The sequence below is a fragment of the Mobula hypostoma genome, chromosome 17 (genome assembly GCF_963921235.1).
Source record: "Mobula hypostoma chromosome 17, sMobHyp1.1, whole genome shotgun sequence".
Classification (NCBI taxonomy): Eukaryota; Metazoa; Chordata; class Chondrichthyes; order Myliobatiformes; family Myliobatidae; genus Mobula; species Mobula hypostoma.
The window spans coordinates 22630048-22653080 of NC_086113.1; the positions used below are offsets into that span (position 1 = coordinate 22630048).

The 23033-nt window shown below is 42.4% G+C and overlaps 1 protein-coding gene across 1 annotated transcript in view; it reads right to left on the reverse strand.

Annotated features, from left to right (window-relative positions):
- Positions 1–23033, reverse strand: part of LOC134357700 (cadherin-20-like) — a 196663-nt gene that overhangs the window by 12027 nt on the left and 161603 nt on the right. The window contains exons 8-10 of the mRNA XM_063069324.1: positions 17506–17642; positions 10015–10136; positions 3464–3581 (exon numbers count right to left, since the gene is read on the reverse strand). Of these exons, the coding sequence (XP_062925394.1) occupies positions 3464–3581; positions 10015–10136; positions 17506–17642 (377 nt within the window). The remainder of the gene's footprint in view (positions 1–3463; positions 3582–10014; positions 10137–17505; positions 17643–23033) is intronic.

Consider the following 23033-nt stretch of genomic DNA (forward strand, 5'->3'; position numbering starts at 1 on the left):
CATCATTGGCAAGTTAGGAGTTTGAGGCCTAGTGTTAGATGATTGGCATGTCTTGGGATTGTTGCCAAAGTTTGAGGCCTGGGGGTCAAATGGAATGTATAGAAGTTGAGGCCTGTTGGCCAGAGCCAAGTGTGCAACTGGGGAGGTCAAAACCTGATGTCCGAAGGCCCAGGTCCACTGAAGGCCTGGCCGGGGTTAAAGGACCACAGGTGGGAGGGAGGAACGGGGTTCATTTTTTGCTGTTGTTGTTTTATTGCTTATTGTGTTCTGTATTGTTCTGCTGGGCATTGTGGGCATGCTATGTTTGCACTAGAATGGAGGTTGTCCCCAGCACACCCTGAGGTGTGTTGGTTGTTAGCGCAAATGACACATTTCTCTGTATGTTTTGATGTGCATGGGGCAAATAAACTTGAATCTTGATCTTGAATATTGGAGCCCTGGTTGTACCACTTACCCTGTGAAATTTCCAGCTCCAATGGTAGTTTTGCTTCAGTTGTTTTTGGACTTTGAGACCATACCAGGTAGGGTATGGGTTGAACCAGGAGTGGCTACAATGCTGACTTCAGTGATCCAACAGGGTGGATCCCAAAACCATTACATAAACACAGATAGTTATTCTGACTGAAGTTGGTGCTGAAGCTTTCTCTAGCAAGGTCTGACTCCTTTTCAAGATAAATGACGTAAATAAGTTGGATCTGAGCCTTTAATTAGGTTAGAGGGCCTTGGGAATAAAACTATCATTAAGACTTGTTTTAGTTGGTCCAACATTTTGTCAAAAACTCACAGTGGTATTGCTCTGACAACAAAGTGATTATCAATGGATCAGTAATGCAAATGTTTGTGTTCTCTGTTGGGTAGATGATTGAAAAAAAACAAGCTTTTTCCACCTGAATGTGCACATGAATGCAGAGTAAAAAAATCAAAGTTAAAGCAAACATATTACACAAAATAACCTTTATGCTGCATGTCTAAAAGCTCATTTTAAGGTTACTCTATTGCTTTGTGTAAACAGCCATTAACTTGTTTATAGAATGAGATTACCAGTCCCTTCTGGTAACAGTAAAAGTAGTGAGATATCGATTCCAAATACAGCCACAATTCTGCAAGTCAGTTGACAATGAAGGTTGAGAAATCCAACTCAGTATGATGATGACAGTGATTAAATGCCATTGCGTGCTCGGTACTGTGATAAGGAACGCATGACTTTTGTTCCTTGGCACTACAAAAAACTTGAATATTTTCCTTTGGGTCACTTCTACCCACTCTTCATTTTATTCAAAATAAACTGCCAATGCTTTAGAAACTCATATTTCTCTTCAGTTCTCGAATAACACTCTGCTTTAAATTGCCAGTCTTAACTATACAGATAATCATGAGGAAATGCCATATAGGATTTAAGGAAAAGCATAATTCCCCACAGAATAGAAATAGTCTCCATCACCTTTCCTAAAACAAGTAAAAGAGACAAAGAAACAACAATATCAGAAATATTTCAAAAGGAACTTCACAAACAAGGTCATAAAAACGGAAAATGCTAAATCCCATGGGTTTGGTAGTATCTTGAGATGGAGCACAGAGGCAGCATTTCAGGTTGTGACAAAAGGATAGAAGTTCATGAGTAACACACACACAAGGTGCTGGAGGAACTCAGAAAGTCAGGCAGCATCTACGGAGGGAAATAAACATTCAATGTTTCAGCACTGATGAAGGGACTTGGCCCGAAACGTCAAATGCCCATTTTCACCCTGCTTGACTAGCTGAGTCCCTCCGGCATTTTGTCTGTGTTACCCAAGGTTTCCAGCATCTGTAAAGCCTCTTGTGTCTGGATACAAATTCATGCTTGGTAACTTGTGCTTAGCTTAAGTAGAGATGCTGGCTGGTTATATATTTACCCACAGCTTACAAAGAAGCCATGTTGCCCATCGAATCAAAGCTGTCCCTCAGACCTTACCCACACCCCCATTTATTTCCTTGACTACTCTCTCTCACAAGCACATCGGCTCTCCCCGTCTTACCCCCACTCCTAATCCCTGTTGTCCTGTCACCCACCAACTCCAAGGGTAACTAATAGAGGTTAGTTAACCTTCCAGTATGTCTTTAGGATGCGGAAGGAAACGGGGGCATCTGAGGGAATGCACAGGATCACAGGAGAACATGCAGGTCCTACGCAACCAGTACCTGTGGTCAGGATTCAACTCAGGTCACTGGAGCTGTGTGTCACCAGCTACAACTACTGTTCATTAAGTGAATTTCAAAAATGGATACAATGCACAGCCGATTTTTTTTTTCTCTCTGGGCTGACACTGGCACAACTTAGAAGAGCCATTGATTTACAACTCCAGTGATCTGGTTCACTCTTGATCACTGGCATTGAATGTGTGGAGTTTGCATATTCTCCTTGTGACTATAAGACAGAAGAGCAGAATTAGGCCATTCAGCCCATTGAACCTTATCATTCAATCTTGACTGATTTATTTTGCCCTTCAACTCCGTTCTCTTGTCTTCTCCCTGTAACCTATGAAGCTCTCACTAATCAAGAACCTATCAAACTCCACTTTAAGTATACCTATCAAAGTTGCTGGTGAAATATACCCATTGACTTGGCCTCCACAGTCATCTGCGGCAATTAATTCCACAGATTCACCACGCTTTGGCTGAAGAAATTCCTCCTCATCTCTGTCCTAAAGGGACATCCTTTCATTCTGAGGCTGTACCCTCTGGTCCTGAACTTGCCCACTATATGAAACATCCTCCCCATGCTCACTCTATCCAGGCCTTTCAATATTCAGTAGGTTTCAATGAGATCCTCCCGTCATTCTTCTAAACTCCAAGTAGTACAGGTCCAGAGCCGTGAAATGCTCCTCATATATTAACCCTTTCATTTCCAGAATTATACTTGGGAACATCCTCAGGACCATCTCCAATGCCAGCGCATCCTGTCTTCGATATGGTGTCCAAAACTGTTCATAATACTCCGAGTGCAGTCTGACCAATGCCTCATAAACCCTCAGTATAACATCCTTGCTTTTATATTCCAGTCCTCTTGAAATGAATGCTAACATTGCATTTGCTTTCTTTAGTACTGAAACAGCCTGCAAGTTAACTTTTAGGGAATCATACACTAGGACTCCCAAGTCCCTTTGCACATCTGATTTCTGAATTCAGTATGGGTGTCCCGCAGGTCATCTGGTTTCTTTATACGTCCCAACCATGTGTCATTGGTAGGTTCACAGGCAACAATAAATTGTCTCTAGTGTATAGACAGGTGGTACAATCTGATGAATATATAAGGGAGTAGAATGGGATTATTGTAGGATTAGCGTTGAATGGGTTCTTGACAGCCAGTGCAGCATTCACGGTCAGTCTCCATGTTGTATATTTGTATGACTCCTCCGTTCATCACTCACTGAACAGCTAACCCATGACATGTTATGAATGAAATGGACAGAGGATCTTGATTTACCTTTATTGTCCCGCACGGTGAAATTCGCATTGTTTGCTGCCTCGGGAGCCAGACTGTAGTAGAAGTGATGACCCTCTTGAGGGTTATCTGGGTCCACGGCACTGACCACTTGAATCAGCTGTTGAAAGGAATCAAACCAAAACTGATCTTCATTTGTCATTCCTGCATCAATATAAGACACCTCACTCTAAAGGAAAAGGAAGTTTATTTATTTATTATTTACTTATTGAGATAAAGTGTGCAATAGGCCCTCCCAGCCCTTTGAGACGTGCCGCCACAATTTAACCCTTGCCTTATTATAGGACAATTTACAATTAACCAACAACAGGGACGTCTTTGGATTGTAGGAAGAAACCGGAGCAGCTGGGGAACACCCATGCATTCCATGGGGAGAACGTACATACTCCTTACCAATGAGGTCTGAATTGAATTCCGAACTCTGACGCTCCGAGCTGTAATAGAATTGTGCTAATTGCTACACTACAATGACCCTAATTTGCCCCTTCATCCCAAAATCACAATTAATTAAATTCATAAACAATTATTTTCCAAAAGCTGTAAGGCTCATCAGCAGATCAATCAGCTAACCCATCCCCCCCACCACTATTTTATCAATTCCTTACGTACAGACACTTATGTGCCTAGCTTCATTTTATGGACATACAGTCTATGTATATAAGCTATCCTATGTATTTATACTTATTTTGCTTTCTATTATTGTGTTCTTTATCTTATTGTGTTTATTTGTGCTGCATTAGATCCAGGGTAACAATTATTTTGTTCTCCATTACACCTGTGTCCTGGAAATGGCATTAAACACTCTTGAATTGAGTGCTAAATATAATTGCTGTAGTAATTCAGTTTGGTGGCAATATGTACACAGACATTTCCCGCAAACACTGATGTGATCATAACCCGATAAGGGATTAACATTGACCAGGACTTTGGTGAGAAATCCTTTCCTTTTCGAATTAGTGTTGCGATATCTTACAGAGTAGATATTGTCCTTGATATAACATCTCACCTAGTGCAGAACCACCTCATTACTCTTCAAGATTTTTGTGCTTAGTTCTGTGCATATTGTTTTATTCACAATGGAATGATTTTAATTCACTCCAAGCAATTATGTATGCTGGTCGAGTGTCTCAGAGCCTATAACACAGTGTCTATTACTGCAACTGACAGTATGGTATCACTGCAAGAAAGAATTTCATATCATTCTTCTTGAAGCTAAGATAATGATATTCCAACTGTGTCTCATAACCAGCTATCAGCTCAATCCACTGCCATTGGGCATTTATTCTCAGTATCATATAAAAGTAGCAGTCTCTCATCAAATGGCATTGTTTCCATAAAAATCTGATTTCAAAAATGAAATATGATTAACCTGCTTCATTTCATTTACAGAGCCTATAAAGCTCGCTCATCTAACAACAACTTCCATATCAAAAGTGTTTTTAACAAAAACACGTCAAGGGACATGATAGGAATGTTATCAAAGAAAACATTGATCCTAGCCATATGAGGGAATAAGCCAAATGGCTAGTCAAGGATAAGCACTAAGGACTGTCCATAAGAGGAAAGGAAGACAGAGAGGCTGAGAAGTTTAAGGAAGGAATTCTGCAGTGTGGAGGTTTAAGCAGCTAAAGGCACATCTGCCAGTCGCGGAAAGATTACACTTGGACATTAACAAGAAGCCAAATAGGAAGAATACAGGGATCAGAAATGGTTGTAGAACTGGATAGGTTTACAAAGATAGTGAAATAAGAGTGTGTGTGAGGGGGAAGGGTAGGAGGGGGTGTTATGTGTGGGGAAAGGTCCAAAAAACAAGGGCTAGAACTTTACCACTGAGATATTGCCTGATGGGTGTCAATGAGACCAGAAGCCTTATGATGGGTGAATGGGGTTTTTTAGGATGAACTGGGACCAGACAACAGAATTTTGGATGACCTTAAATATATAGAGTGCACCTATAAATACCTAGTGTATTGTCAATTTAAAGTTTTGATGATACTGACGTCTTCTATATTCAAAATTCAGGACTTTGAAAGAAAAATATTCTAAAAATGGAAGAGAATTTTTGAGAGGAATAATTGTATTTTTCCCATCTTTAGCTACTGTTTTTCCTGTAACAACTCCCGCATTAGGCATTTCTTTCAGAAGCATTCTAACAATGCTTATTTAAACACAAAAAAAACTGCATTGTCTCTCTCAGGTCTGAACTATGGATAAGACATACATTGTCCAGATTTGCAATGCACCAAAGCTTTTTCACATTGGAATATTTTACCTGGTGGAATGGGAAACCTTTATGGTGTTCAAATCAAATACCAAATGTGTGTAGCAATTACAAAAATATGTGTATCTTTGATGTTACTTCAATATTTAATCTTAATTGGTTTTGATTCCCAGGTTTTAGCAACCTTGGCTTTTAATTTCCAGAAGGCGTTCGATAAGGTGCCGCACAAGAGACTTATAAATAAGATATGGATGTAGGGAGTTGGAGGAAGTGTATTGGCACGGATAGTGGATTGGTTAACTGATAGAAGGCAGAGAGTTGGTATAAATGGGTGTTTCTCGGGTTGGCAGTCTGTGGTGAGTGGGGTGCCGTAGGGGTCGGTGCTGGGCCCGCAGCTGTTTACCATTTACATTGATGATTTGGAAGAGGGGACTGAGTGTAGTGTAGCAAAATTTTCTGATGACACTAAACTGAGTGGAAAAGCAAATTGTACAGAGGACGTGGAGAGTCTGCAGAAGGATATAGATAGGTTAAGTGAGTGGGCCAAGGTCTGGCAGTTGGAATACAACATTGGTAAATGCGAGATCATCCACTTTGGAGGAATAATAGACGAGCAGATTATTATTTAAATGGTGAAAGATTGCAGCATGCTGTTGTGCAGAGGGACTTGGGAGTGCTTGTGCATGAATCGCAAAAAGTTGGCTTGCAGGTACAACAGGTTATTAAGAAGGCAAATAGAATGTTGGCTTTCATTGCTAGAGGGATTGAATTCAAGAGCAGGGAGATCATGCTACAACTAGACAGGGTACTAGTGAGGCCGCACCTGGAGTACTGTGTGCAGTTCTGGTCTCCACACTTGGGGAAGGATATATTGGCTTTGGAGGCAGTGCAGAGGATGTTCACCAGGTTGATTCCAGGGATGAAGGGGTTAACCTATGAGGAGAGATTGAGTCGCCTGGGACTATACTCTCTGGAGTTCAGAAGATTGAGAGGGGATCTTATAGAAACATATAAAATTTTGAAAGGGATAGATAAGACAGAAGTAGGAACGTTGTTTCCATTGGTAGGTGAGACTAGAACTAAGGGAACATTGCCTCAAGATTCAGGGGAGAAGACTTAGGACGGAGATGAGAAGAAACTGTTTTTCCCAGAGAGTGGTAAATCTGTGGAATTCTGTGCCCAGGGAAGCAGTTGAGGCTTCTTCACTAAATATATTTAAGAAACAATTAGAAAAGTTTTTACTTAGTAAGGGAATTAAGGGTTATGGGGAAAAGGCAGGTAGATGGAGCTGAGTTTACGGACAGATCAGCCATGATCTTATTGAATGGCGGGGCAGGCTCTATGGGCCGGATGGCCTACTCCTGCTCCTATTTCTTGTATAATTTATGATAAAGTGCCAGTAATGAAATATTAAAATCAGGAGGCCAGGACATTTCAAGTTGTAGAACTCATTTACTAGTTTCTCCATTCTCTGGACTACCATTTCATTTGTACCCCTATTCAGCCGCATTTTTCCAATGACCAGTTTGCATTCTGCAGCGTTTCTTGCAAGGATGTGTCAGCATGACTGCTGGTTGTGTCCTTCTGGCTTGCTTTCCTTCTTCATGCTGAGATACAGAAAGAGATTGCTGGATTGATTGACCAACCAGTTATGGAGCTAGAACTGGGCCTAAACCTAAACAGACCCAATGCCCACACTTTCTTGCTGCCTGGCCAATAGCGTGTGGCTTATGTTCCTCACTTTCCACTTTCCAATCGGGTGGCACTGAACCCCACTGTTGTGTTGATTGGGTTCAACAAGTGCAGGAAATTCCTGAACTGACTCTAGTCTTCTGCTCTGTGCAGCTAAGTATCTTACCAGATTATGTAATTAACGCAAGTCTCAAATTCCTCTCTGAATTTCTTCGAAAAGCAAAGAAAGTAACCATATTGTTCTTAAAGGAAGGAATCTTTCTATTAATCAAAAGAAGCAGGAAATTAGATTATTTTATCAGATCAATAGCACACTTGTGAGATCCCTACTCCTTCGATTTCATTAACGGAATAAAGAAGGCATTATATTTGTTGAAGAGAAACTCAATCCCTTGGGCAGCTTGTCAAACATAGAGCCACATCTGATTTGGTGGCTTCCAACCAAATGTGAAAGATGCTAAAAAATTTGGTTTGGAATTATTTCTCAACAGCTGACCGTCAGAGCAGGTGAGCTGAACAAATATTTCTTCTGCCAATAAGTATCAGAATCTATTGGATTTGTGATAACAACATGCCTCCATAGTAGTTCACACATATTTTACATAAATCAGAGGTGAAATACACTAGTGTTCAGACACTAGTGCTTTTTGGGCTTATAAGTACCAGATGTTGATCATGTTCCCCAGTGTAAATTCAGCCATTTTGAGGTTTAAGAAACTAAAGCAGGGAGGTGAGTGGATGTGATGACCCATTGTTTTGCATTCAAATATTACTGGCACTGAGGGCAAATTTCTGCTCTGTAGTTTTTAATGTTTGCTCTTATTTAAATCAAGATATGTTGCATTTCAGTTTTAAACTGCAAGAAAGAGGAAGCTGGAATCAAGGGATTCACTGAAACACAATAAGATTCCGTATGAATAGAGGCCACTCAGCCTTCTGTCATACAACAATCCCATTAATTCCACTCCAGTCCCCTTTCCCCTTCGATCATTTTTTTTCTCTTCCTGAGGAAAACTCAAGATAATGTGACATTGGGTCTTATCCAGGGATTGAGTTATAAAAGATATTGTGATTGGAGCTCTGTCACATGCAACACTTGAAAATAGTGAACACTCAGCTATACGACCATAAGAATAGTAACAGAACTAGGCTATTTAGTCCATTGACTTTGTTCTATCATTCAATTATGGCTGATTTATTATTCCTCTCAAATTTCTTGGTGTTCACTTGGCAGAGAATCTCGCCTGGTCCCTCAACACCAGCTCCATAGCAAAGAAAGCCCAGCAGCATCTCTACTTTCTGTGAAGGCTGAGAAAAGTCCATCTCCCACCCCCGATCCTCACCACATTCTACAGAGGTTGTATTGAGAGCATCCTGAGCAACTGCATCACGGCCTGGTTCAGAAATTGCACCATCTCGGATCACAAGACCCTGCAGCAGATAGTGAGGTCAGCTGTGAAGATCATCGGGGTCTCTCTTCCCACCATTACAGACATTTACACCACACGCTGCTTCCGTAAAGCAAACAGCATTATGAAGGACCCCACACACCCCTCATACAAACTCTTCTCCCTCTTGCCATCTGGCAAAAGACTCCGAAGTATTTGGGCTCTCACGACCAGACTATGTAACAGTTTCTTCTCCCAAGCCATCAGACTCTTCAATACCCAGAGCCTGGACTGACACCAACCTACTGCTCTCTACTGTGCCTATTGTCTTGTTTATTATTTATTGTAATGCCTGCACTGTTTTGTGCACTTTATGCAGTCCTGGGTAGGTCTGTAGTCCAGTGTAGTTTTGTGTTGTTTTACGTAGTTCAGTGTAGTTCTTGTATTGTTCATGTAGCACCATGGTCCTGAAAAACGTCGTCTCATTTTTATTGTGTACTGTACCAGCAGTTATGGTCGAGATGACAATAATAAGTGACTTGACTTGACTTGAACCCCATTCTCCTGCCTTCTCCCCATAACCTTTGACACACTTACTAATCAAGAACTTATCAAACTCACTTCGGCCATATTACGCCGAGATACAACACTGGGTGGCACAGGAGGTCGTTCCTGCCTGTGGCCATTGAACTTGCAGCTCCTCCCATGGAGGGTCAGACACCCTGAGCCAACAGAATGATCCTGGACTTATTTTCCATCTGGCATAGTTTGCATTTTGTTGTTTGATTGTTTGTGGTTTTTGTATTGTTATATTTATGCTCTATTCTTGGTTGGTGCGGCTGTAACGAAACCCAATTTCCCTCGGGATCAATAAAGTATATCTATCTATCTACTTAAATATATCCAGTGACTTTGCCTCCACTGTTGACTGTGGCAATGAATTCAACAGAATCACCAATCATTAGCTAAAGGCTCTCAGCCAACAACTCTCTGTTCAAGGACAGAACTGCTTTGTGAATGTGTAGTTTCCAGGTATGGGCTCCTGGGAGAAAAGGCTCTATGTACCAGAAACGAAGTTTAAAAAATTAATCCTGCATACAAAATCTGCAAACCACCTCTCCTCATTATGTTGCCTTGTGAGAAAGTCCTGTCGTCAGTTTTATAAGCTCTGTTGCATAATTCAAATTATAAGTTTGTGAATATGTAAGAAACACACCCTTCCCCTTGCTTACCTGTCCAGGTTTGGTATTTTCACAGATGTAGGCTTCATGATCCCTGACAAACTCTGGTGGATTGTCATTGATGTCAAGGACTTTAATTGAGACTGAAACACTTCCAATTTGTGTGGGATTCTCTGAAAGGAAACGAACTTTTACAAGTGGGAATCCAAATGGAATATTTAACTAAGTTCACAAAACTGATCATGATTCATAAACAGAACAGATTCTGCAGATGCTGAAAATCCAGAGCAACACATACAAAATGCTGGAGGAACTCAGACGGTCAGGCAGTATCTATGGAAATGAATAGACCGATAACGTTTCAGGCCGAGACCCTTCATCAGAACAGGAAAGGAAAGGGGAAAGATGGCAGAATAGTAAGGTTGGGGAGGGGAAGGAGGACAAGCTAGAAGGTGTTAGGTGAAGCCAGCTGGCTGGGGTGGGGAGGATGAAGAATGAAGCTGAGGATGATGGGTGGAAAAGGCTGGAGAGGAGAGTGCACCATGGGAGAAGGGGAGAGAGGATGGGCACTAGGGAGAGGTGACAGGCAGGTGAGAAGAGGTAATTTAGAAAAACAGTGAGGATTAGTCCCTTCCTGCCCTTTGAGCACCGTGGCCCAGCAGCCCACCTAGTTAACCCTAGCCTAATCATTGAACAATTTATAATGAGCAAATAACTTACTGACCGGTACGACTTTGGGAGGAAGCCACAGCACCCGAAGGAAACCCATGCAGTCATGGGGAGAACATACAAACTCCTTACAGACAGCACCAGAACTGAACTACACACTCCGACACCCCAAGCTGTAATAGTGTCATGGTAACTGCTATCTAAAGAGGCCAGGGCGGGGAATTGAAGAAAGGCGAAGGGGATGTGGGAAAAATGCTGAAAGATGGAGAAATCAATGTTGCTGCCATCAGGCTGGAGGCTACCTGGATGGAATAAGAAGTATTACAACTCCAACCCGAGGGTGATCTCATCATGGCAGAAGAGGAGGTCATGGTCTGACATGTCAGAATGGGAATGGGGATAAGAATTAAAATGGTTCGCCATAGTTTTGCCAATGAATTGGAAGTGCTCGACAAAGCAGTACCTCAATCAACGTTGGATCTCACCAATGCAGAGAAGGCCACATCGAGAGTACCGGATACAGTAGTAGACCCCAGCAGGTTCACAGGTGAAATCTACTTACCTGAAAAGACTGTTTGTGGCCCTGGATGGAGGTGAATGGGCAGGTGTAGCACTTCTGCCGCTTGCAGGGATAAGTGCCAGGCGGGATGAATGGACAAGGGAATTATGAAGGGAGTGATCCATATAACCATATAACAATTACAGCACGGAAACAGGCCATCTTGGCCCTTCTAGTCCGTGCTGAACTCTTACTCTCACCTAGTCCCACCGAGCTGTACTCAGCCCATAACCCTCCATTCCTTTCGTGTCCATATATCTATCCAATTTAACTTTAAACGACAACATCAAACCTGCCTCAACCACTTCTGCTGGAAGCTCGTTCCACACAGCTACCACTCTCTGAGTGAAGAAGTTCCCCCTCATGTTACCCTAAACTTTTGTCCTTTAACTCTCAACTCATGTCCTCTTGTTTGAATCTTCCCCACTCTCAATGGAAAAAGACTATCCACGTCAACTCTATCAATCTCCCTCATAATTTTAAACACCGCTATCAAGTCCCCCCTCAATGTTCTACGCTCCAAAGAATAAAGACCTAACTTGTTCAACCTTTCTCTGTAACTTAGAAGATGAAACCCAGGCAACATTTTAGTAAACTTCCTCTGTACTATCTCAATTTTATTGACATCTTTCCTATAATTCAGTGACCAGAACTGTACACAATACTCCAAATTTGACCTTACCAATGCCTTGTACAATTTCAACATTACATCCCAACTCCTATACTCAATGCTCTGATTAATAAAGGCCAGCATACCAAAAGCTTTCTTCACCACCCTATCCACATGAGATTCCACCTTCAGGGAACTATGCACCATTATTCCTAGATCCCTCTGTTCTACAGCATTCTTCAATGCCCTACCATTTACCATGTATGTCCTATTTTGATTAGTCCTACCAAAATGTAGCACCTCACATTTTTCAGCATTAAACTCCATCTGCCATCTTTTAGCCCACTCTTCTAACTGTCCTAAATCTCTCTGCAAGCTTTGAAAACCTACCTCATCATCCACAACACCTCCTAACTTAGTATCATCTGCATACTTACTAATCCAATTTACCACCCCATCATCCAGATCACTAATATATATGACAAACAACATTGGACCAGTACAGATCCCTGAGGTACACCGCTACACACTGTCCTCCAATCTGACACACAGTTATCCACCACTACTCTCTGGCGTCTCCCATCTAGCCACTGCTGAATCCATTTTACTACTTCCATATTAATGCCTAACGATTGAACCTTCCTAACTAACCTTCCGTGTGGAACCTTGTCAAAGGCCTTACTGAAGTCCATATAGACAACATCCACTGCTTTACCCTCGTCAACTTTCTTAGTAACCTCATCAAAAAATTCAATAAGATTTGTCAAACATGACCTTCCACACACAGATCCATGTTGACTGTTCCTAATCAGACCCTGTCTATCCAAATAATTATATATACCATCTCTAAGAATTCTTTCCAACAATTTACCCACCTGCGGAAAGTAGAGAGTGAGGGGGTGGGAAAGGTGTGTTTGGTGGTAGGGTTCCATTGATGTTGGCAGAAGTTGTGGAGCATGGTGTGTTGGATACAAAGGCTCATAGGATGTATTGGAGGACAAGAGGAACTCTATCTCTGTTGAGGTGGCAGGAAGATGGGCTGCGTGCAAATGTCCATGAAATGGAGGAGATGCAGGTAAGGGCAGCTTCTGCAGTGGAGGAAGGGAAACACCATTCTGTCAAGAAGGAGTGAAAAGGAAAGCCTTATCCTGGGATCAGATGCAGAGAAGATGAAGGAACTGAGAAAAGGGAATGGCATTTTTACAGGAGACAGCGTGGGAAGAGTTATAGTCAAGATGGCCATGGGAATCTGTAGGTTTATAATAGATATAGGTAGACAGTTTTTCTCCAGAGATGGAGACAGAAAGATTAATAAAGGGGAGAGAGGTATCAGAAATGGACCAAGTGAATTTAAGGGTAGGGTGGAAGTTGGTGGTAAAGTTGATGAAATTGCGGAGCTTAGCATGGGTGCATGAAGCAGCACCAATACAGTCATCAATGTAATGAAGGAACAGTTGGGGCACATTACCAGGGATGGCTTGGGACATGGTCTATTCCACGTAGCAAACAAAAAACCAGACATTGCTGCCACCCATGCAGGTGTCCATGGCTCCACCTAGAGTTTGGAGAAAGTGGGAGAAGCTGAAAGAGAAATTGTTGAAGGTGAGGACTAGTTCTGCCATACTGAGCAGGATGGTGGTGGAAGGGAACCGGTCAGGTCTCTTTTTGAGAAAGAAGTGGAGAGCTATAGTGCCTCCTTGATGGGGGATATTGGTGTATAGAGACCAGACATCCATGGTGAAAATGAGGCAATCAGGGCCAGGGAGTTGAAAGTTGTTGAGATTAAGAGTGTGTGAAGTGTTGCGGATACAGGCGGGAGGCATTGAACCAAATGGGATAAAATGGAGTCAAGGTATGCAGTCACGAGCTCAGTATGGCTGGAGAAGGACCCAGACAATTGGGTTTCTGGATCCTGGGTAGGAGGTAGAAAAGATCAGTGCAGGGCAAGGGAATCATGAGATTGGTGGCACTGGATAGGAAATCTCCAGAGCAGATGAGTTTAATTCCCGTCTGCGTTGACCAAATATAGTAATCACTTTGCAGACACTTCTGTTCAATCCCTGTGAGCCCAGAATTTTGCCTCTGCAAACTCAGATGTCATTTAAAATCTTTAACATTTATTCTAAACAATAACATCTTCCTGGCATTGAAGGCCTTAAATCTAGGCTCAAGCCTTCAGTGCTGGAATCGAATCCACTACCTTCTGGCTTCAAAGTATTTCTGCTGTCCAATTGCAATCTTGTCTTTAAAGTATAGCAGGTCAAATAACTTGTCTCAGGGATCAAAATAATTTCAATATTATGCTCTTGGCTCTCCATGCAGGCATTGGAAACCCACACAGATGCTAATCAGGATTCTCTGCGCACGGTCATGCCTGGCCTCAGCATGCAGTTGAATCAGAGAATCAGGTTTATAATCACTGACAGATGTCATGAAATTTGCTGTTTTGAGGCAACAGTGCAGTGAATACATTAAAAATATTGTAAGCTACAAGAAGAAATATATAAAAAATAAATACGTAGTGTAAAAAGAGACCAAAATTGCGAGGTGATGTTCTTGGACCATTCCTGTTATGTGCTGGTAATAAGAACCTTTTCTACACGTAACAGAGATAAGCACATGAGGACTTGGTCCTCCGAAGTTACAAAATACTGCTTGATCATTTGCTTATTGAACCATTGTGTTTTACATATTATGTAACAAGGAACAAGAGAAAACTATTGCTTTTGCTGTGGAATGAAGCCTTCAGCTTCAGAAGCACTTAAAGGGGACATTTTAGGAATCAATTTTCCCAGTGCAAGGCTTACTGATTTCTATTGCATAACCTGCAATGTGCTAGTCTCAAAACCTGTGCATAGCTGTGTGCCAGAACACTATTTTATAAATTTCACCATATTGTTTCTAAAACAGAAAATTTTCCACTGGGGTTACATTTGTGATCTTGACCTTATTATCACTTGCACTAAAAGCCAATGAAGAGAGTTTTCCTATAAAGAGAGCTTCCCCTGTTTTAATTCTTCTGTCAGATGTCCATTGAATAGCATCCCTGCAGAGTGACATTATCAAACTGGCTCAACGACCGATCACATTAAAGAACCCTCACATTCAGCAAACTAGGAAGCAAAAAGCCTCAATATTCAAAGAATATTAAAACTTTATGCAGAATGTAAAGTATAGATTGGGACATATGCAAATGATTAAAGTATATAACTATAAATAATTAATAAAAAAATTAAAAACCTTTTACTTTATTGATATTCATCTCAGGAAATTATAATACACATATGGGAGAATAATTCTTTCAGTGAATGATTTCATATAAACAAATGTTTCCAGAGAACATTACACCATGCCTACTTTGAGCATAGCTGAAATTCACATCAGAATCAGAATCAGGTTTATCATCACTGAAGTTTGATATTTTGCCGCAGCAGTATAGTGCACCACATACGATAGTAAAGTAAAAAATACTATCAGTTACAATAAAAACCAAAATAAATAGTGTAAAAAAGGAACAGTGAGGTAGTGTTCATGGCTTCATGGACAGTTCAGGAATCTCCCTGAGAAGGTTACAGGTTTGGTGTAGGCTTTTGAAAGGCACTTAATCACTGACAACAAAATGGCTGCTTGTAAGGAGTTTGTATGGTATGTTCTCCCCATGACTGCAAGGGTTTCCTCTTGGTGCTCTGGTTTCCTCCCACATTGCGAAGACACATGGGTTAGTAGGTTAATTGATCACATGGGGTGGTACAGGCTGGCTGGGCCGGAAGAGCCTGTTGCCATGTTGTATCTCTAAGTAAACAATTGGAATATCTGCACTAAATTCTTAATGGAGAAGGCTCTCAACGTTGCAGTTGCTTTTACAGAGTAGGTTTGAGTAAGTGGTAGTGGTAGATTCACACCATCGTGAATAGTGCAGTGACACAGATAGTAGAAAGGTCTCGGCCCAGAATGCTGACTGTTTATTCATTTCCATAGATGCTACCTGACCTGCTGAGTTCCTCCAGCATTCTGTGTGTTGCTCGTAGCCCTGCTACCTCCCAGTTTCAGTAATCTAATTCAGCACTGGATGTTGGAGCTGTCTTTGTGGCGTTTGCATATTCTCCCTGCTACTCTCTGGGTTTCCTTTGGGTGCTACTGTTTCCTCCTGGTTGGTGGGTTAACTGACTTCTGTAAATTATCTGTAGTGTGTAGGTGAGTGGTGGAATCTGGTGGGGGGAGGGCAGGAATTGATGGGAAAGGGGGAGATTATAATTTGGGATTAATACAAACGGGTGCTTAATGATCGGTGAAGATTTCGTGGGCTGAGGGCACTGTTTCCATGTTGTGAAAATCCATGAAATTTACAAGATCATTAAAAAGGATATAATGTACCCCCCCAAGAGGCACATTACACTGTAAGTACACAGGCTTTTAATTTCAACACAGCCAGATTGCAAACTGTCAATCAAAAACTCTCTATCCATACCCGTGCCTTACTTATGAAATTGAATAATTGTTAATTATTGCAAATTCTGTGCTATAATAGAAAGGGAGTTAATTAACTGGATTAGTAAACTAGTGGCATTGACTGAATGACCCATTGAGGGAAGTTCAAATCATATCACGGTCCCTAGAGAAATTAAATTTATTCAATGAATTATATCTGGAATTTAAAAAAATACAGCAATAATGATTACAAAACTTGCAGGTCATTGCAAAAACCCATTTGGTTTATTCACATTCTTAGGGATGGAAATCTGCAGTCCCAGCTTGGTCTGCTTGACGCTTGACTCTGGATGCTGAGCAATGTGGCGGACTTCAAACTGCCCTCGAAAATTGGTCAACAAGTCACTCAATTCAAGAATGTTTCTAACCGAACAATAATGTATCAGCAATGTTCACACTCCATGAACGTCAAGATTGTTGTTTTTTTTTAAGCTTGTAGGGATGGTTCTGGGGCACAGAAGGGACAGGGAAGCAAGGGAGCTGGAAGACAGGTTTCTGGTTCTGCTCGACATTCAAAGTCCTGGTGATGAAGTTATCCACAGTCTGGGCCTTTGCTCAGCACTTGAAGGCTAGTGATGTGGGCATCTCTGCTCCAGTGACATGGACGGGTGATGAAGGACATCCGTCAGGCTCTCCCAGGTCAGTGGCTCCCAGGATTGGATGTCTGTGCGAGAAGAGGGATGAGGAGGCCTGAGGGCCGGTAAGGTGGCGTGCCTGGAGTTTGGTTCTTTACCGAAGATTGAAGCCTGAAGGTCAATTGGAAATCTGGAAGTCAAAGCCCAAAGCCCGAAGCCCGAAGCCTAGAGATTGTACATGTGGGTGGGTGCAAGGGAGGAAAGCAAGTTGTTTTCTTGCTGTTGCTTTGTTGCTTGCAGTGTCTTGTGATGCTCTGCTGTGCATTGTGGGCATGTTACGTTGATGTTGGAATGTGTGGCGACACGTGCAAACTCCCACAAATCATCCTTAGGTATGTTTGTTGTTAACACAAACGGCACATTTCACTGTGTGTTTCCATGTTCATGTGGTAAATAAATTGGAATCTGAATCTGAGATAATACTTGAAGGTCTCCTTGAGAATTCACCTACTCTCATACATTTTTTGCCCCATCTGTCCTTATTGGCTTGCTTGCCATTTGGCAAGTTCAACTTAATTAAACAGAATGTCAGCAATGAAAAGAGCATATGATTCTGAACCAGACATCAAGCAGATACTTACTCATTTCCATTGCAAGGATTGTGATATTATGCCAAGAAAGATCTTCTCGGTCCAGTGACTTTGCAGTCATTAGAGCTCCTGAGGCGATGTCAATATAAAAGGATCTTGTAGGATCAGTGGATCGCTCAATTGAATACCTTACAATGAGAAGTGAGAAAAGGAAGAAAATACCTTCTTAATAAGATGCTTTAATTTTTAAAAATGAAAATGCAGAGAAAAGTCACTAAGAATGAAGCTTAGGTAATCACTACTGTTTCCAAACTTCTTCATGCTAATTTTGTTTCCTGTCATTTCGAAGTCAGTGGGTTGTTCATTTGCAAATATTAAGAAAGATTATGAAAAGAACAGGATTGATGTCTTTCAATCAACTTCCCTATTTTCACTGCTCTCAATAAACTGCACTACATGATTATGATAAACTTACATTCTTCAATTCTCCTCAAATTCATTTCACATGTGTGACGAGAACACACATAAATTAAGATGTTTGCTGGCCTGGGCTTGCATCAGTGGCATCAGCAGTTGGTCTGCCACCTGTCCTCAGGGGAAGGAGAGATAAGGAACAATGAAGCAGCATCTGGAGATGTGTAATGAAGGGACGGGAGAGAGAGCTGCCTAGAGCAGCTCCCCCTTTGAACCCTGAACTGTTTGAAGTGATGGACAGGCGATACCCCAGCAGGGGGATAAAAAGGGACAGGTTCGCTAAGGCAGGACACACACACGACACTCGAGGTAATGAGACCCTGGAAGCGGTGCGCCTCTCACGAGTTGGTGGGAAGCTCTTGGACGGCTGATCGGGGGATCAGCCTTAAACGCGCAGGGTGGAAAGGTACGATCAGCGGGAACCCGGTGTGTGTCCACCCTCGCTTGGGTGCCGGGTTCACTGCAGAGGATTGACCGCATCTGGAGGAGGGGTCACAGTCGGTGACCTCAGGTGGCATCACAAAGGACCCGCCCGAAAGCTGCTTGTGAGCAATATCGCCGGTCTGTGAGTGGAAGCCGTTCTGAATGATCAGTCGTTCTTGTTCTCTCTCTCTCCCTCCCCCCACGTTGTCCATCGCCATGGCAACGATTACTGTGAACTGAACTAAATTGGACTGAACTTTGTGTCACTTTGAAATTGGTCATTTACCCCTAGACAATGATAGAGCTTGATTGATGCTGTTATCTTAATTCTGCGCACATGTGTGTTTATCATTGCTGAACTGTTGCATTTATTATCCTTTCGATTACTGTGTTGCTTGTTTCTTTAATAAAACTTTCTTAGTTCTAGTAATCCAGACTCCAACTGAGTGATCCATTTCTGCTGGTTTGGCAACCCAGTTACGGGGTACGTAACACATGATAAATATGGGAAAAAACTGAATTACAGTAAGTACTGTATATATCTATTAAATAGTTATGTTAAAATCAGTAGTGCAAAAAACAGAAATAAAAAAATAGTGATGTAGTATTCATGGGTTCAATATCCATTCAGAAATTGGATGGCAGAGGGGAAGGAGCTATTTCTGAATCATTGAGTATGTCTTCAAGCTTCTGTACCTCCTTCCTGATGGTATCAATAAGAAGGGGGCATGTCCTGAGTGGTGGGGGCCCTTAATGATGGACATCGCCTTCCTAAGGCACCACTCTTTGAAGATGCTTTGGATACTACAGGGGCTAGTACTCATGATGGAGATGACTAATTTGACAATTTTCTGCAACTTACTTTGATCCGCCGCAGTGGCCCACCAACACCGGCCCCCATGCCAGACAGTGATGCAGCCAGTCAGAATGCTCTCCACAGCACATCAATAGAAGTTTTCGAGTGTTTCAGGTGACAAACCAGGTCTCCTCAAAGTCCCAATGAAATATAGCCATTACCTTGCCTTTTTTATGGCTGTATCAATATGTTAGGACTAGGTTAGGTCCTCAGAGATATCGACATCCAGGAACTTGAAATTGCTCACTCTCTCCACTTCCGATCCCTCTGTGATGACTGGCTGTGTTCCCTTGTCCTACCCTTCCTGAAGTCCACAATCAGCTCTTTGGTCTTGCAAACGATGAGTGCAAAGTTTTTGCTATGACACCATTCAGCTAGCTGGTATATTTCACTCCTGTACGCCCTTTCATCACCATCTGAGACTCTGCCAACAATAGCTGTATAATCAGCAAGTTTATAGATGGCACTTGAGATATGCCTAGTTACACAGTCATGGGTATAGAGAGCGTAGAGCAGTGGGCTATGCACACATCCCAGTGTTGATGGTCACTGAGGTGGAGATGTTATTTCCAATCTGTACAGATTGTGGTCTTCCAGTTAGGAAGTGGAAGATCCAGTTGTGGAGGGAGGTGTAGATCTGTAACTTTTCGATCAGGTGTTAAATGCAGAGCTACAGTCAATAAACAGCACCCTGACATAGGTACTTGTATTGATAAACAACAGTCTGATGTAGGTATCCTGACATTTGGACTATTTATGACATCTCTCTCTCCTTTCTTCTCTTTCAGTTCCCAGCTCAGGAGACAAATCATTCAGTGACAGTTATTACAAACCCTCACCCCCCATCTTCATTACCCATAATTCCACTCTCATCTTGCCTCCCCAGAGACGAAACAGGGGTAGAGTTCCCTTGGTCTTTACCATTCACCCCACCAGCCTCCACATCCACTACACATTCCTCAATGTTCCTACCAGCTACAAAAAGATCCCGCCACCTGTCACATCTTTCCCCTCCCAGCCCGTTCTGACCATGTGGGTTTTATCAGGGTGCTCCAGTTCCCTCCCACATTCCAAGGATGTAACTTAAATTGTGGACGTGCTTTATTGGCACCAGAAGCAGGGTGACACTTGCTCCCAGTTCATTTTTGGACTGAGTTGGTCGTTGATGCAAACGATGCATTTCACTGTATGTTTTAATGTTTCAATGTACATGTGACAAATAAAGCTAATCTAATCTCATCCTTCCCTCAGCACCTCCCCTTTCAACTGTAACAGTGTGTCTCCTCCAACTTCACTTACTGCTTTTGGTGGTCTTGAGGGGCCAAGTGCGGATTAGGTGATTGCTCTGCCAAGCTCCTGTGTTCCGGCTGCAATGGCGAACTGGAACTTCCTGGTTGGAGGCCATTTTAATTCTCTTCCCTTTTCCTCACTGACCTGTCTGTCCTCTGCCTCCTCCACTGCCAGGGTGAGGTCAAACAAAAACTAGAAGAGCAGCAGCTCGTATTCTGCTTACGCTTTATCTACATTCCATTATTCAATTGTCCAGCAGGCAGGCCAAGGAACTTAGTAACCAGCAACCATCACTGCAGGTAGACCTCTTCAATAAGCAGGTAACTGAGAGGGAGGCACTTGGGACCTTGAATTTCCCCATGTGGCTCAGAGTAGCAACATCTCCTTTCATGGTCCCTTTATCATAGAATTCCAGAATATTACAGAAGCCGAACATTTGGACCTTCATGGTATAGGTGGCCCTTTGAAGGAGTTGTTGAGCTGGCCCTATATTATCTACAAAATGGACATCTCCCTTAACTCCTGCCCACCCGTGATCTCTCTCACCAAGAAGGCAAAGGAACTTGACAACTCAGTCCTAGCTTGGAAACATTCTGAGCTGTCCTAATGTGGGGTTTTGATCTGAAGTGTTGACAGTTCCATTCCCTTCCGGCATAGATGCTGAGTTCCTCCAGCAGGTGTTTGTTGCTCCTGAAGAAGGAGCTTCCAGATTCCTACTCTTCTCCATGTTTAAGTCCGAGAAATCCCTCCTCAACAGTACTGTGAGAGCGACTGGACCAGGAGGATTGTGGTGATTTAAGAAGTCGTGTCACGACAACATTCTCATGGGCAACTGATGACGGGCAACAAGAGCAGGCATTCTCAAGGACGCACTCATCCTGAAATATTAATTAATAAAAAAAAACTCTCCTGCTTCTCCACACGACCGTGTAATTTATTTCCAAGTCATGGTCATTGAGTTGTAGGATCATGCAGCACAGAAGCTGGTCCTTTTGGCCAATCATGTGTATGCTGACTATTAAACACCTCTCCACACATTCTGTATAGTTCCTCCCCATTCCTGTCAGCCCCTCCCCGCAATTCTTCTGCCCCATCCCAACCACACTGGAGCAATTTATAGGCTCACTTAACAATGTGTTGATCTTTGGCCTGGGAAAACATAGGCCGACAGGGAGAAAGCTGCAAACTCCTCACATACTTTCCCCGAGCTGCTGAAGCAGAGACGATCTTTTACGATTGAGTCTGCCATCACTCCCCCACTTCAGGCAGTGAGTATGCTTGATGCATGCTTTTTTAAAATTTCGTCTTGTCACCTCAAGATCTTCTAACAGTTAGGTACAGGGGAGATCATTTTCCGTGATGTTGCTGGAAAATTTTCTATGAGGTGCCTGTTTCTGCCTGGTTCTCAATACACTCCTCATTATAATGTGAGTATAACGACGATTAAACCTGATCAAAGTAAGATATGTGGCATGGTGGGGTGATGTTGAACAGTTAGAAGTTTCTTTTGGCATCCCTATCATAGACCATAGAATATTGAACACCAAAGCAGCATACAGGTCTCTTGACCCATGGTATTGTGCTGACCTTGTAACCTACTCTCAGATCAATCTAACCCTTGCCTTCTACATAGCCTTCAATATTTCTATCATCTATTTCATAGATGTCCCTAATGTATCTGCCTTTACCACCACCCCTGGCAGGCCGCTCCACACACCCACCGCTCTCTGTGTAAAAAACTTACCTTTGACATCCCTCCCTATACTTTTCTCCAATTATCTTAAAATTATGCTCCCTTGTATTGGCCATTTCCAGCCTGAGTAAAAGTCGCTGGCTATCGACTCCATCCATGCCTCTTGTTATCCTGTAAATGTCTATCAAGTCATATCTCATCCTTCTTCACTCCAAAGAGAAAAACCCTAGCTTGCTCACCCTACCCTCATAAAACATGCTCTCCAATCCAGGCAGCATCCTGGTAAATCTCCACTGCACCATCTCTAAAGCTTCCACATCCTTCCTACAATGAGGTGACCAGATCTAAACACAATACACCAAGAGTGGTCTAACCAGGGTTTTAAGGAGCTGCAACATTACCCTGTGGCTCATGAGCTCAGACTCCATCTAATGAAGACCTATATCCATACACCTGCTTAATAACCCTGTCTATTTGCGTGCCAACTTTGAGAGATCTGTAGACTTGTAAAGCACAGGAAATTGTGTCTGGAAGTCTGGGACTGTACTCATCCCCCAGTCTTGCTGTCAGTGAAATGCTGGGACTGTCTCTTTTGGACAGAGACCCTTACTTCAACCCTAAGTGTCGTCTCTAAAACATCCAATTGAAATGCCAGAGGAACAGAGACTTCGAATTTCAATATGAAATAACCATTAGTCCCAGAGGCAAAAGTCATTAAAAAAAAATTGACTCCATGGAGCATTTTGAGCCAATCAAGTACATCAAGTGTTATCTCCAAGGGTCCTGCCTAGTCTCATTTCATACCCCTGCTGGCTCCTGATACTATTTATTATGCCTTCTTTT